Here is a 14,067-nt window from a genome sequence, read left to right as displayed (position 1 = left end):
GTCGTCTCCCGATCCCCGACCGACTGCTAAACTCAGATCACGCCTCAGAAAACTGCTTCTGTTGATGTTGATGTTCTTGCTCTATACAACTCTGGTTTCGTCCTCAATCACGCCATGCACATGAACTACATTTGCCTGCCTTGGCCTTCGTCTGCATCATCATCAGCATCATCAACGCCGTCATCGTCAGCGTCGTTGTTGTTTCTGCAAAATCAATGTTGACGCAAATACGTGTATGTAGAATCATTTTACCGACAGTTCGGACTTATTTCTTTCGCTACCGAATTTAATTGGATTTTCTCCCTGACTTAAGGGCTTTAACTGCTGTGGTATGTGGAAATCATTTCTGGCCCAGACACGCAATGCCTGGCCGCAGCTCAACTGCAGAGAATTAGTTTGTCGCAGGAGCACTGCATTAAGAACTCCTCCGCTCATCATATCTGCCCCCCACCCCCCCCCCCCCCCCCCCGGCCCCAAACCTACCTGCCCACCCCACGCCCAGCCGCCGCGCCCCACCAAGTGCCAAACAAACACCCCCCCACCTCCTTGAGCACAGCAAACTTACACTTCCCACACCTCTCACCCATCGACCAACGACCGTCGATCCGTTGTTGAGTAAAAACTCACTTAATTTAGCAGGGCTGGGGAACTAATCATTACATTTCGCCAGCCGCCGCCAGCCAGTGGGGTGATCTCTTGAGTACGTGCAAGTGCTAGTTTAAGTGCCAAGCCTTATAGTAGTTGAGTTAACCCGGATTGCATATTTGCATGTTGTATAACTTATAGCCCAGTGACAAATTTACGCAGTTTTCAATATTTATACAAGTTTATTAAAATAATTGACAAAAAATATTAGAATAATGTTAATATGAAATTAAAAACGTGAAAAAAAAACTTGCTTTTATACATTATTAGTTGAAACATCCAACTTTGCTAGTCATATAAATTCATGAAATTAAAAAAGTCTAGTCGTCAATGCCAAGATGTATAGGCCATTAAGCTCTTTCATATACTTTCTGGCTGCTCATCATTATACATTTGTTATAAACTACATTAAAAATATATCTTAAACTAATAAGTACAAGAAGACAACCCCATTATATCCTCTGCAGTAGGCAGAGGATTTGGTCAGTGATTGGTAGCTACCAATGACACCCCAATGTTAATTTAACTAATAAACTAGTCGGGTAAGCGAAGCTGGTTACCAGTAACTAGTGCAGTTACTATGAGCACACCAATAAATCGCTCTGGAGGGTACTAGCTGTTATCCAGTTAGTCCAGTATGAGTTGCTTGAGTATTAAAATAAAATCTAATAAATATTATTTATTTCATTATGGCAACTTCAATTCCTTTAAATTTTAAATTTCTGTAAGAATAACTATTTTATCAGAGCCATTTAAAAATCCAAATTAATTAAAAATGTTCAAGAAAAGAACCATGGCTAAATAATACTTCCTCTTCATAATAAAAATTTAGGATTTATTCTCTAAGCGAAGTGTAAACTAGGCAAGGCTCAACATAGAGTTATATGTTAAAAAAGCTACACTTCCTTTAGATATATGTATGTATGTCTTTCAGTCTGGTATTCTCTTTTTTTACGGTTCACAAACCTTGTAGCCATTGTGTTAATATCCAGCCAAAAAAAATGGAAGTTGGGTGAGACAAAACGAGGGTCATTTTAAATTCAAACTCAACCACATACACCCGAACACAGAGAAACAATCGAAATCAACATATGCATATGCCTACATGTGGGTAAACATCACCGCGCCCAGTAACTGGAAGTACAAAAAAAGGCAGCGACGGGCATTTGATGTCTTGGAAAATGTTGAAAATTTGTTGTAGCATTTGTAGTTCCGTGGCGCGGAATGTCCCGAGGAGAGAGCAAGAGCGGCCAAACAAACAAAAACAGGAAGCGTGGCTACCACGAATATGCGCTGTCTACAAAGGGCTGTGACTTGGTTTGGGCATTGGCCACCACTCGCATGTAGATACTAGATGGCTATCTATCTAGGAACTTGACTACTGAAATAATAATAATTCTGAAATAATGGCGTCGGCTGACTGCATAACGGGCCAGGCGGCCATAATTGGTTTTCCAATTAAAAAAGAAAAAAAAGTGCACGGAACGCAATTAGATGCGAGCATAATTTGTTGGCAGTACAAATGTTGAACTGGGAGCAAGAGCAAAACAATCCAAATGCAAATGACGGCTACAAGGCTTGGGCAGTCCATTAGATACAGTGATAAGTGCCTAATTAGGCGCGTAATTAACGTAATCAATCATGCGACGCAAAAACAAAATGAAAATCAATCTTCAGCAGTAGAGAGTGGCCAACGACTACGGAGAGACGAATGTGCCGAATCTTCATTAGCTAAAATGAAATATTTTATTTAGTATATTGATATTCAGAGTGCAGCAAGAGCAAGTTAATAAGTTAGGTGTCGCTAATGCTGTGTGCAACGGTTCTTCGTACTCATTGGCTGTAAGCAACCAAAGAACGCGCTCAATGCTCTAGAAAGAGACGGCTGCTGTGCACCATAAAAGAGCGCAGTGTTAAGTTGGGCACGCCTCTCTCACTCAACTTTTAGTTTCCACTCAAATGACAGACATTCGGCTTATATAAGCTGAGCTCTGGTGCGAAAATGGGAACACAAAGTAAAACGAAAACCAATTTTGTGTTTTACTCTCCGCAGCGTTGTTCCGCTCATCACAGTGGTTGCGATTAAAAATTATGTAGAAATGCATGGGTAGCTTGCTGCTGCCGTATTTGCGGTGTCATTTGCCAGTTAGAGTTTGCCTATTAATTTGATTCATTGTTGCTTTGCGGTGGCAAATTATAGCCCATTAAAATTGATTATTTTCCATTATCAAAGAGGGTTCATCGGCAGTCACGCACCAACATAGTGTGGCTGTGTTGTATCAGTATCGGCAGAAAACAAAAAACAAAACAAAGCGATATGTGCCTTGATTACAGAGCTGACCAACTCCCTATGGACAGTTTTACTAATGCCCGCCCTTAAGGGCCGCCATTACTCGTGACAATTGCTGCCAAAACAAAGGAACGAATTCACTGATTTCTATGTCGTGCTTTCTGATCTCTATATATACACATGTACATATACATATACATATATACATATTCATGAGTTAGAAAGAGCAAAAAGTGTTAACCCACACTCCAATTACATTTCCTTCTTAACCCCGATGGTAGAAAGTACAGAGCACAACCTTTTTAAGCATACATACTTACTTACGACATATATATATATATATATAATACATATACATACATACACGTGTATATTATGACAATAGGAATAAAAGTGGGAAAATAAATCAATTAGGTGTGTCGCTTCGCCCACTGGCAGCGGCCTTTTTACGCGGACCAGCAATGTAAGTCTGTCTCGCTTATTCTTGCGAAGCGTTTCTAAATTGGGGTGGACTTCGCCCATGATTTTAGCACTCTCGTTCTTTGTCACTCGCTCGCTGACATGCTTTCTCGCTCGCGCTACCACTTAAATCGAGTCGCATTTTCTCTCGCTCTGACTTCAATTACATCGCACTCCTCTTGACTGCTGACGGTGATAGGAGTTGAAGCTTAATCAGTTACTGTTACTGGCTAGCAAGTTGCGGATTCTCGATTTTTTGCCTCAACTACCCATTAATGCCTTGCCTAATACGCTTTTTGCTAGACAACTCTTTGCCAGCGAAAGCCCAAATTTCTTTGCAGTTGTAGTTGTCCCCAACCTCCAGCAATGTTTGTGTTGTATGTACAGAAGACAAACAGCGAGCCTGAATGCTCCATATATCATAATCAAAGTTTGCGATTAGTAGGAACGGTAGCTTGGACTTCCGTTCACTTGACAAACTTTCCTACTGCCCCTTCCAATCTATGGAATGGACGAGGCAAAGAAAATAGGTGTGATAGAGGCGGGGCAAATTGAATGTTGGGGATCGTTGCACTTTTTTTCAGTGCTCATGAACTGAACTTTGGCATTTTTGGAAAACTTTTACTTAGTCACACATACGCCCCGTATTACAAAACAAAAATGCTCATCAATTAAAGTTGAACCAACGTGATGCCTGCTCGATGGCCGAGCCGAAAACAACAACAGCAAAAGAAGCAACAACAATAACCCCGACGTTATTGGTGGTGAACAAAGCAACGACTGCTTAGGTTTTTAATTAATTATTGTACTTTTACTACTGTTTGAACACAGAAACTCGCCGAAGCGCTCAATTGTGGCTCGGCTCAGCTCAAACACGCACGCATACACACTCAACGCGCATACGTATGCATTTACACACACACTAGCAAAAACAAAGGTACAAAGAAGAAGCAAAAACATCAGCAGACCCGATCTGCTGCCGCTCGCCAGACTCAAAAAGTCTCTGTGTCTGTTTCTGTTTCAGTCTCTGTCTCAGTCTCTGTCGGCGTCGAGTGAGTGCGCGTTGAACGGGAACGTTAACGTCTCGTTCGTTTCCCGTTGGCTTTCGTTTTGTTTCGCCTCTAAATTGTTTGTGCCAAAGACAAGCTCAAAAGACCGACGGTTAAGCCAAGCAGCTGACAATTCTTTGGTGACACTAATTAAGTAGTTGAGGAATTTCGATTTGATTTCGATACGATAATGCCCCTACATAACAACTTTGAAAATTGAGCTCGAATTGTATTTGTGCTATTGTCAGGGGGTATGGCTGCAACAACGACAAGTTCAGCGCCCGCAAGGACATCAAACAATTCTACGGCGCTCGCCACTGCTGCCGCCGATTTTTCCTCAGTCACACTCTCCAACAGCCGAGCTTCAGCAGAAGTCTCCACAATTTCCAGCCAAGTTACAGCCATGCCAACCATTAGTTTACCCGTCGGCATGACCATGCACCACATCTTGGAGAGCTCAAAAGGTGTTCAACAGCCGACGGTAACGACAAGTCCCGGCATCACGCCCTCTTCGCCAACATCTGCAGGTGAGTGACGAGTCTAAATTCCGAGTGCACATACATAGGAATAGAAACTCATATCGCACTCAAATGGGGAAAATGGGTATGGGTATCAATCTTATTAGTTGAACAGTTTCAAGTCCAATATTCCCATGAGCAAATTAAGTTGGGAACAGAGACAGTTATTGCGCAAAGGCAAGATCAGTAAACTTTTGACACTGCGCGCCGAAATGTATCCAACAGTCCCAAGCCCCCAGTTGTCTTTGAGCCTGGGCCAGAGTTGGCGTCTCGTAGCCCCGGTCTGGAAAAGCGCACTGATTTGGAAATTTCACAACAGCAGCAGCGACAACAAGAAATACAAAGACCGAAATGACTGCAATGCACATCAACTGCCAACTGTTTTGGTCTTTCGCACATCAGTGGCAATTTGTTTTGCACAAGTTTGGGTTGTCAAATAAAATTAGTTCACGTCGGCGGCCAAAGTAGCCATCGAGATGCGACTGCTCTGCTCTGCTCAGCTTTGCTCCAAGGCGGCGGCGGAGACGGACACCAGGGCAGAAGTTGCAGTAGGCGAAACGAGCGTCCACAGCTTTGACTTGTTTTTAAAAGGTGTTGGAAGTTGCACAATAAATAAATAATTATAAAAAGAGCTCAGAAGCACATAAGACACATAAGAAGGAAAACCAAGAGCAACAACAAGGCAAACACAAATACATGTACATACATATGTATATGTATATGGGTACGGGTATGGGCATAGTTAATGCAAAAGGTATGGGTACATGGCATACATTGAAGTTTAAGCACAGGGCAGAAACCATACTTAAGGGTCTCGGGTTACGTGGTGCGTGTATTCGCTTTATTCTTAGAAAGCCGAGCGTATAAAAGGTGTGCAGAATAATTTTTAGCTCAACACACATGCATACGTATGTATGCACTATACGTATCCACTATAGAAGCTATAGCCGATATAGCGATGATCATAGTAGGTACGTACAAATATATTTATGAGTGTGTGTCAAATTTGTTCCCAAAGTCACTCATAGGTGTCCACCGGAAACCCATCTAGCTCTTCCTAACTGAGCCTGTTTTCGGAGGGTCTCCACTCTGGAGCAGTTGTACAGTTCCTACTGTTCGTGGTACACACGACAGTTTAAAAAACCACCAATTAGCAATTTCTGCTAATAGCTTTCGATCCGCAGTCCATTTCTGGAGACAAGCCGATAGCTGTGATTTTGCGCACGGAATACCAGAAGCTCCTAGAGATGCCGCAATACGTAATACGCGCGACATCCAAGATTAGCAATCATGCGCTGCTCACTTGACGACGGCGAAGGGAGAGTTGTGTAGCTTTCGAGATGAATTCAGCAAAGCAGAAGGCAGAGAGCAGCAGACAGACCTGAATAGAGCACAAAAAGCGGGCAGGTTTAATTTATATGCGGTGCTGCAACAAGCGGCAAAAACTCACCGGTAGCAATAAATCAAACTATCAATTGAATTCCGAGGCGATCATCACTTGTACTTGTGCTTGCGCTGAGACCCACACGTATTCACATTCGTATTCGAATTCGAATTTGTATTTGTATTTGTATTCACTTTCGCATTGGCGATCTTGATTTGCTCTTGTTGCATGCTCTAGACTTGTGGGGGGGAGTAAAGGGCGTGGCAGATGCGCCAAGTCGTGCGTCCCTAAGCCGATTCCGCAATTGACTGAGGTACGTAGGGGCAGTCGGAGCAACATATAGCATTGCCACTGTGCTCGGTAGTAAATCATCAATGGTTTGGAATTCGACTCTGAATCAGTCGCTGACGCTGGCTATGATACGAAGGTTGGGGCAGTAAGAGTTTACCATTACCGCAGTTGACATGCGTGGCATAAGCGCATCCAGCGAGTGCTCTCTGTGTCTGCGGCCCGGTGATTGCAGTTGCTATTGGGATGTCGTCAATTGTGCAGAAAGGGGCATAAATCAGGCATAGTCATAGCCGCAACCACAACAATTGGCGCAACATGCGTCTTCAACAAATTGGCGGCTGCGAGAAGGCTACCGCGAACTATTTAACTGCAGGACCTACAGCCTCCGTGTCTACTTCACTTTTAATTAGCGCAAATGGGAAGGGGAACGAGGCCGTGGGTCTGCCATGACGGATCTCCCACTCGGTGGCCGCAGGAGCATAAGCATACCGAGGCATCCGAATCTCAGTCTACACGAACTGAGTGCAGATGCCAATGACAATACCAATGTCAATGCCACACAGTAAGAAAAACACAGAGTGACTGGACTGAGGTGTTAAAATGTGTGCAGTTCTCGCGATCAGATAAAATGTCAAAACTAACATAAAAGCTTCTACATCTGAGGAATTGCTAATCGCTGCCCCATACCATCAGAGTCATGAACAGCATCGCCATCTCGGTCTGGACTTCGAGTCCAACAACAACAACAACAAATTGCGAGTGACTGCAAGACAAAGACACCAGGCATTTCCTAAATTCCACTTGAAATTAGCTGCCTGTTGTTCGGAGCTCCGCAGGTTGGCTGGACTACAAACTGATACGGGAACGTGCGACGGTAATGGACCACACCACGTCCACTTGACACGCCATCATGACCATAAACGTTGACACTTCCGCCAGGTCAGGCTCGGCAGTGTTTGTCTTCCTCCAGTTGCAATCAACTGACTGACGTCTCTTCGATCAAAAACAGACCGAAATTTGTCCATTTGTCCCCTCGGTCTCTGCGTGCTCGCTCTTCGCGACAAATTTCTTGGTGTTTCCGTGCCATGCGCGGAATGCCGGCACAGCTTCGTTTAAATTCCAATTGACATTTAATGATTTCGCGCACTCCTTCTCACTCCCTACTAGTTTCTTCCTCTCTCTCACAGTCTTACTCTGCTTCGCCTCCATCTTCTTTCAGCGCTTGCGCATATCAACTGCCCAGCTACGCCCGCTCTAGCCGCGGTCCCCAACAATTCTTCCTCTCCTGCATTGACATTGTTTGGCGGAGCTGCTACTGGAGGTTCACCTCTAGGATCTGGAGCTGGAGCGACAGCCGCTGCCACCAATCTTAGCGCCATGGCCTCCCAGCATCGCCTTCTGGAACTATCACGCTTTGGGCTTCGAGGCTATGACCTGGCCCAGCACATGCTCTCACAGCAGGGCGCTGTGACGAAACTACTTGGTAAGTAAAGGCGTGTGGGAGGGGAGTGGGTTTGAGTGGGATTGAAAAGCTGTAGCAAGAGCGCGTTGCAGCTTGACAAATCTAATCAGCGCTAGCGACAATTTTTGCATAACGCGGAACAACCAAAGTACGCGCTCCAAATACAATTTCTTTGAGTATGTCCCGGTAAATTAGGGACTCAAGCGTCTGCAATCGATTTGCGCAGCTGCTGCGTTGTAGTCAGGGCCACGTATACACGACAAATCGATTGCAGCTAACCATGCCCAAACTCACACCTGACCAGCCATATGCAGCAATTGTCGCACACCTGTTGCCCATAGCCGCCAACAACTAGAACAACAACTCCCCCATCGTCATGGCTCCCCAGCAACAATTTGGCATATTCGACAATGCTTCTTAACTTAAAATAAAATCGAATTAAACATTCGTGACAATTTGAAGTCTTGTTAATTAATTATGTAACAAAATAATTATTCAGACAGGAATATTTTGCTTAATTAATTTCTATTAATTAATACTTTATAATCTGGTATTCACCTTATACATACTCTTAATAATAAATACTTCAACAGAGCTTATAGACGATTCAGAGCAGGCTCGATTATATAACCACAATATATAAAAAGTACACAAAGGATCAGATAACCTATAAACACCACATGGTCATTTGGAACAAGATGAAAACAGGTTACAAGCTAATGCGGAGCGCCACAAACCACAAACATCTATAATAACACCTTTTTGGACATAGAGAATCGCACAACAGAAACACAACCAACACCACACACAGCTCGTTTTCGCTGTAGCGTCAGCAGCGACGGTGCCAACTGCATCTGGCAGCGACGTTTGAATGGCGCGTCAGCACGTGCACCCGCTGTCTATAATGAAAATTGAAATGTGAATAATTCCTAAGTTATTTATTCGATCGTTTAGAAATTTGCACAATCGGTCGAAAACATGCAAAGTATGACTAGGCAATTTCAGATTTTTAAAGATTTTTTTATTGCATTATATAATATCGATTTTTTTCGATTTGCGGGGAGGGGGGAGGAAATCAAAAAAAAATAATAATAAAGCTCCAAAGCCTGGGTTAAGGAGCACCTACATACCAAACTTGGTTGCTCTAGCTCTTGTAGTTGCTGAGGAACACGCACATCATACAAGACGGACACGCACGGACCGGACGGCACAAAGACGGCACCATGGCTATAGTCGACTCCAGGCTCGTCGAGCTGATCAAAGAATATATATACTTTATGGGGTCTGCACCCCTCCTTCTCCCTGTTATACATACATTTGAGCAATTTCATAATACCCTTTTTCCATTTTTTACAAAAATGTCAAAGTGTATAAAAATTGGATGTCGAATTAGGCAAACCTCTAAATACAGAATAATAATTGAAATACAAAGATAAATCCGTTGGAATTAATTCTGATAAGTCAAATTTAAATTATTGCCTGATTAGGGGCTCTTGGACGTTGTTTATTTTCTCTGAAGGATATTTAATTCAATGAAAAATTCTATTATTTTTCAACTCTTTCAAAATATTTTCTTTCTTATATTCTTATTTAAAGGAAAAAATACTGAAATTATATATTGAGTATTTAAATATAGAAATTTATGATTTATCAAGAAAAAAAAAAAACAAAGATTCGATTGAGTTAAAGGCCTAAATGGGCATCTGAATTTATTTATACAAAGATTCTAGTAAATACGTATGTATATTACTCTGAATCTAAAGCCTATGACGAATTACGATTCATATCTACTAGTTCTAAAAGTTTCTGGCCGATCGGTTATGTAATATTAAAATGAAAAATTATAACTTTATCCAGAGAAGAATGTGATATTTATCTACATGTAAATGTGTATATGGTAAGGAAGATCTAAACTGAAATAAGATGAAACAAATTTCGTTTAATATTCATATTCAATATTCATATGTGGTGACTGCCATCAATTTTGAGTTAGTTTCAAGATTTTTAAAAAGTGATTTTATATCACACAAAATCGTTTACAGTAAATATTAAAATAAATAAGGTAACTTTTACCCTATTAAGCGCGATTTAATTCATATACTTTGCACTTGCATTCTTCAAGGTGGGTACTTCAGTTAGTTACTTTTGGTAAGGCACTTTAAACTGTGTAAGTGTGTACGTAATTACCATTTTTGTGCAAACCCTAATTTACATAAATTTACACAACATTGTATCGATATGCAACAAAGCACTCGCGAACATTTCGCTTGTCGTTCACTGAGCGAAAATAAATACACAGATATGAATTGCACATTAACATGTTCAAGAGTTTATTTTTGAATTTATTGTTTATAAATTGATTTTTGACACCCAACTACACATGCCAGTATTTGGTGTATACGAATAGTTTTCGCTAAGTGTAGCCACATTCAATTCACAAGATAAACAGCGTACGCCTGTCACTCGTTTCCGACAAATTATCATTCGAGTTGGGAGCCGCGAGCTATGAGCTATGAGGCTGCACAGTTGTTTAGATTTTCAGCTTTTCTGCTTTTGCCGTTTTGTCTTTGTCAAGTATTCAAATTAGCGGCCCATTGAATGGGATTGCGCGGCTTTAATTGTTGCAGTTAGTTAGCTAGTAGCAGGCAGTCTGCCGCAGCTGATGAGTGAACAATACAATAGTGCCGCCGGGCTTGCCTTGACACCCGCACAAGTGAGCGCATTTATTGCATCTGGTCTGAATTATTGCGAAACGTATGCGACTTGGTGAAATAACTTAGAGGTGGGGTGAATGGTAGGTGTAAGAACAAGCTAAAGTTGGGTGAAATCTATTCTTGTCTTGCAGGAACCCTGCGACCGCCTGGGCTTATTGGGGGCTCAAAGCCCAAGGTAGCCACGCCGACAGTTGTCTCCAAGATCGAGCAGTACAAACGCGAGAACCCAACAATATTCGCGTGGGAAATACGCGAGCGACTGATTAGCGAAGGTAAGTACGCAACATCCGGCTAGTTGGAAACTGAGCAATAAAACTAAACGCGAACAGATGCAAGTACTGATTGGGAACATGGATGATCAGTCTATAGTACTACAGTACGAGCGACAGTTTAACTAATTAAATGACGGGGACCCCCAAAAGCAAAATTGCAAAAGGGAAGAGGGAAGAGGGGCACTGGTCAAGCAAAAGCACACAACGTCACTCAGTTGACAAGTGGACTAGTGCGTCTGGGCGGGCATAGGGAGTTATGCCAAACTTAACGACTGACAGATGCCCGAGCAGTGGCCATCTGCAAAGGTTCGATGTGTTTATGGTGCGGTTGTCAGTAATTGCAGCCGTAATAAGAATTAGCCAGTTCTGGCTGGCTGGCTGAAGAGAAAAAACTAAATCTGCGTTCTTCTCCTGCCCTGAGCTCCATTTAATGTTGTAAGAATACAAACATACATGGAGCTATTGTCCCGAGCAGATTTATCGATTGGCTAATTTATGAACATCCGCCCGGAGGCGAGTCGATTGATATGTAAATGTGCTCACATTTGTGTCACTCGTCAGGGAATCGCACTCCTCCGCACCTGAACCCGCATCCCCACCATCCATTTGGAACGCAGTGGCAGTGCGATGAATCGCCTGATAGCTATCGCGCACATGAGTCCCTGGGACACACACAAAGCTTATGGCCAAGAGGCTGAGTCTGAGTCTGCATCTGAGCTTGGACAGAGTAGATCTGAATCGGAACTGGTTTGCTCATTACAGTCAATCGCAACCTAATTTGCGTCAGACTTTGGCATGGGTTCGAGAACAGTTTGGGATGCATTGCATCCTGCTTCCCCCAATTATTGAAGTTGTTCACTTATGCAAGACCTTAGCGACCACCTTTTGAAGCTAACAATAAATAAATAGAACATTGTATAATTTTAGGTGTTTGTACGAATGCAACGGCTCCATCGGTCAGCAGCATTAATCGCATCCTGCGCAATCGAGCAGCGGAACGAGCTGCTGCGGAGTTTGCGCGTGCTGCGAGCTATGGCTATGCTCTACATCCAACGCATCCCCATTCGCACCACCATCCTCATCCATACACAAGCTTTCCCACTTGGTCGGCCACAATACCTGGACACCACCCACTTTGGAACGCTGTGCCTCTGCCCACAACTGGAACACTTCCAAGCCCAAGTTTATGTGGTGACGCCAATATTAATGCCAACAACAACACCAAAGCAATTGGCGGGGAAAGCAGTGTTGGGTGCGGCCGCCTGTCTCTACCAGCCATGTCACCTGAGTCGGGAAGTAGGGACAGTCGCTCACCGGATGTAGATGCCAATCGTTTGATCGGTAAGAACATTTTGATGAAAGCCTCACAAACTAGAAGCTATTATAAAAAATGAATGAATTAAAGGTCACGCTGAAATGTTTATTTTATCTTACAATTAGTTATAGAATTATTTTTATTTAGGGAAATGACACTCAGAGTTGATTTCCATATGAGTAAATGTGTTTTTAAATCTTTGTTGTGTGCTGTAGACATTGAAGGCGAAGAGAGCGACTCAGAAGATAGTGATCAACCAAAGTTTCGCCGAAATCGCACAACCTTTAGTCCAGAGCAGCTGGACGAGCTGGAGAAGGAATTCGAGAAGTCGCACTATCCATGTGTGAGTACCCGGGAAAAGCTGGCGGCACGCACAACTCTAAGCGAGGCGCGAGTTCAAGTGAGTATTGCCCCGTCATGCTGGACAGATGTAGGTTCCCCAATTGATTCCCATTATTGCCTACTAACCATATCCTACGACCTATTAGACATGGACTCACAGACGTATACTCTTTAGTTGCCAACTAACAAATTGTCTCTCCGTCGATTGATCAATTAGGTTTGGTTTTCCAACAGACGAGCGAAATGGCGGCGCCACCAACGGGTCAACCTGCTGAAACAGCGAGACTCCGCCTCGGCTTCGGCTTCAACATCGCCCACCCCCCCTCAATCACAACTGCAGGCCGCGACTGCCGGGAACTGCATGAAGTGCAGCCCACGACAAGACCCCAACGGACTGGAGAGCTTCCCGCTTGTGCCCCATCCTACCACTCACAACATACCCAACCACCCTACGGAACAAAGCCCGTCCGTCGAGCCAACAACAGCAGCAGTGCCACCTGCCTTACACACAGCATCAGTTCCATTATTAATGGGCGGTGAGCACAGCGCATTTCGTGCTGCCATCCCATCGGTGTCTGACGCTCCACCCGCTTCTGCGTCCATCTCCGCCTCAGCGTCTGCGGCTGCGTTTGCGATTAATTTTGCCCGCCAGTTCATATGGCCCCACATTGCAATACCGGACATTACGGCGGTTGAGCCTCCGATAGCGGAGCCTGCGGATGAGGAAGTCAACGTGGATGCAGACGTGGAGGCTCATTGAATAAGTGCAATCAATCAATAATTTAGGGTTTATTCAGATACATACGAGTAATTATCGATTGTCAGTTTCCTATTGCTTTAATTTGAGATATTAGTGCAATTTAAGTATAAATTTATTTATTCAGTTTCTATCCAAACACGTGCTCAGTACAAATAAAAAGAGAATCGATCTACATATATGTATGTATATGTAACATACATATGGTATATACACACACATTTTAATGTATTTTAGCTTTTGAGCATGCATTTGTGAATTTCTCACGGGCCACACATAATTGGTGGAGAATTCAAGACTTGACACCCATTGCTGCAAGAAAGGGAACCTGAACTGAAGGGGCGCAGGTAAGGAAGCTTAGGGCTCATTCGAAAATAACTCGAGTGGACAAATCTGACAATTTGGTGGCTACCAAGAGCCACGAGCAGACAGATAGACAGACAGACAGACATACGAATGTACATACATATACTGAAGTGGCTGCGACTGCGATCTTGGCCTGGGCCACGTCACATTCTGCGCTACGAGCTTGTGGAGGGGTAGAGAACAAGAGAAAGAAGCCCAATGAT

The 14,067-nt window shown here is 43.4% G+C and overlaps 1 protein-coding gene across 3 annotated transcripts; it reads left to right on the top strand.

The window, feature by feature from the left end:
* Positions 1-4,441: 4,441 nt before the first annotated feature.
* On the top strand, positions 4,442-13,689 carry LOC108599822 (paired box protein Pax-6). Of its 3 annotated transcripts, none has more exons than XM_017986925.2 (6): positions 4,442-4,970; positions 7,856-8,119; positions 10,944-11,084; positions 12,012-12,425; positions 12,615-12,799; positions 12,959-13,689. In XM_017986925.2, the coding sequence occupies exons 1-6, from the start codon at positions 4,697-4,699 to the stop codon at positions 13,499-13,501; spliced, it is 1,821 nt and encodes a 606-aa protein (XP_017842414.2). In that variant the 5' UTR covers positions 4,442-4,696; the 3' UTR covers positions 13,502-13,689. The 3 variants fall into 3 exon arrangements, with proteins under 3 accessions (XP_017842414.2, XP_017842415.2, XP_033150658.1); XM_017986926.2 differs by having other exon boundaries at positions 12,976-13,383; XM_033294767.1 differs by lacking the exon at positions 10,944-11,084.
* The last annotated feature ends 378 nt before the right edge of the window (positions 13,690-14,067 follow it).

This window comes from Drosophila busckii, unplaced genomic scaffold (assembly GCF_011750605.1).
Source record: "Drosophila busckii strain San Diego stock center, stock number 13000-0081.31 unplaced genomic scaffold, ASM1175060v1 chrUn_07, whole genome shotgun sequence".
Lineage (NCBI taxonomy): Eukaryota > Metazoa > Arthropoda > Insecta > Diptera > Drosophilidae > Drosophila > Drosophila busckii.
This window is presented reverse-complemented; position numbering and strand designations above follow the sequence as displayed.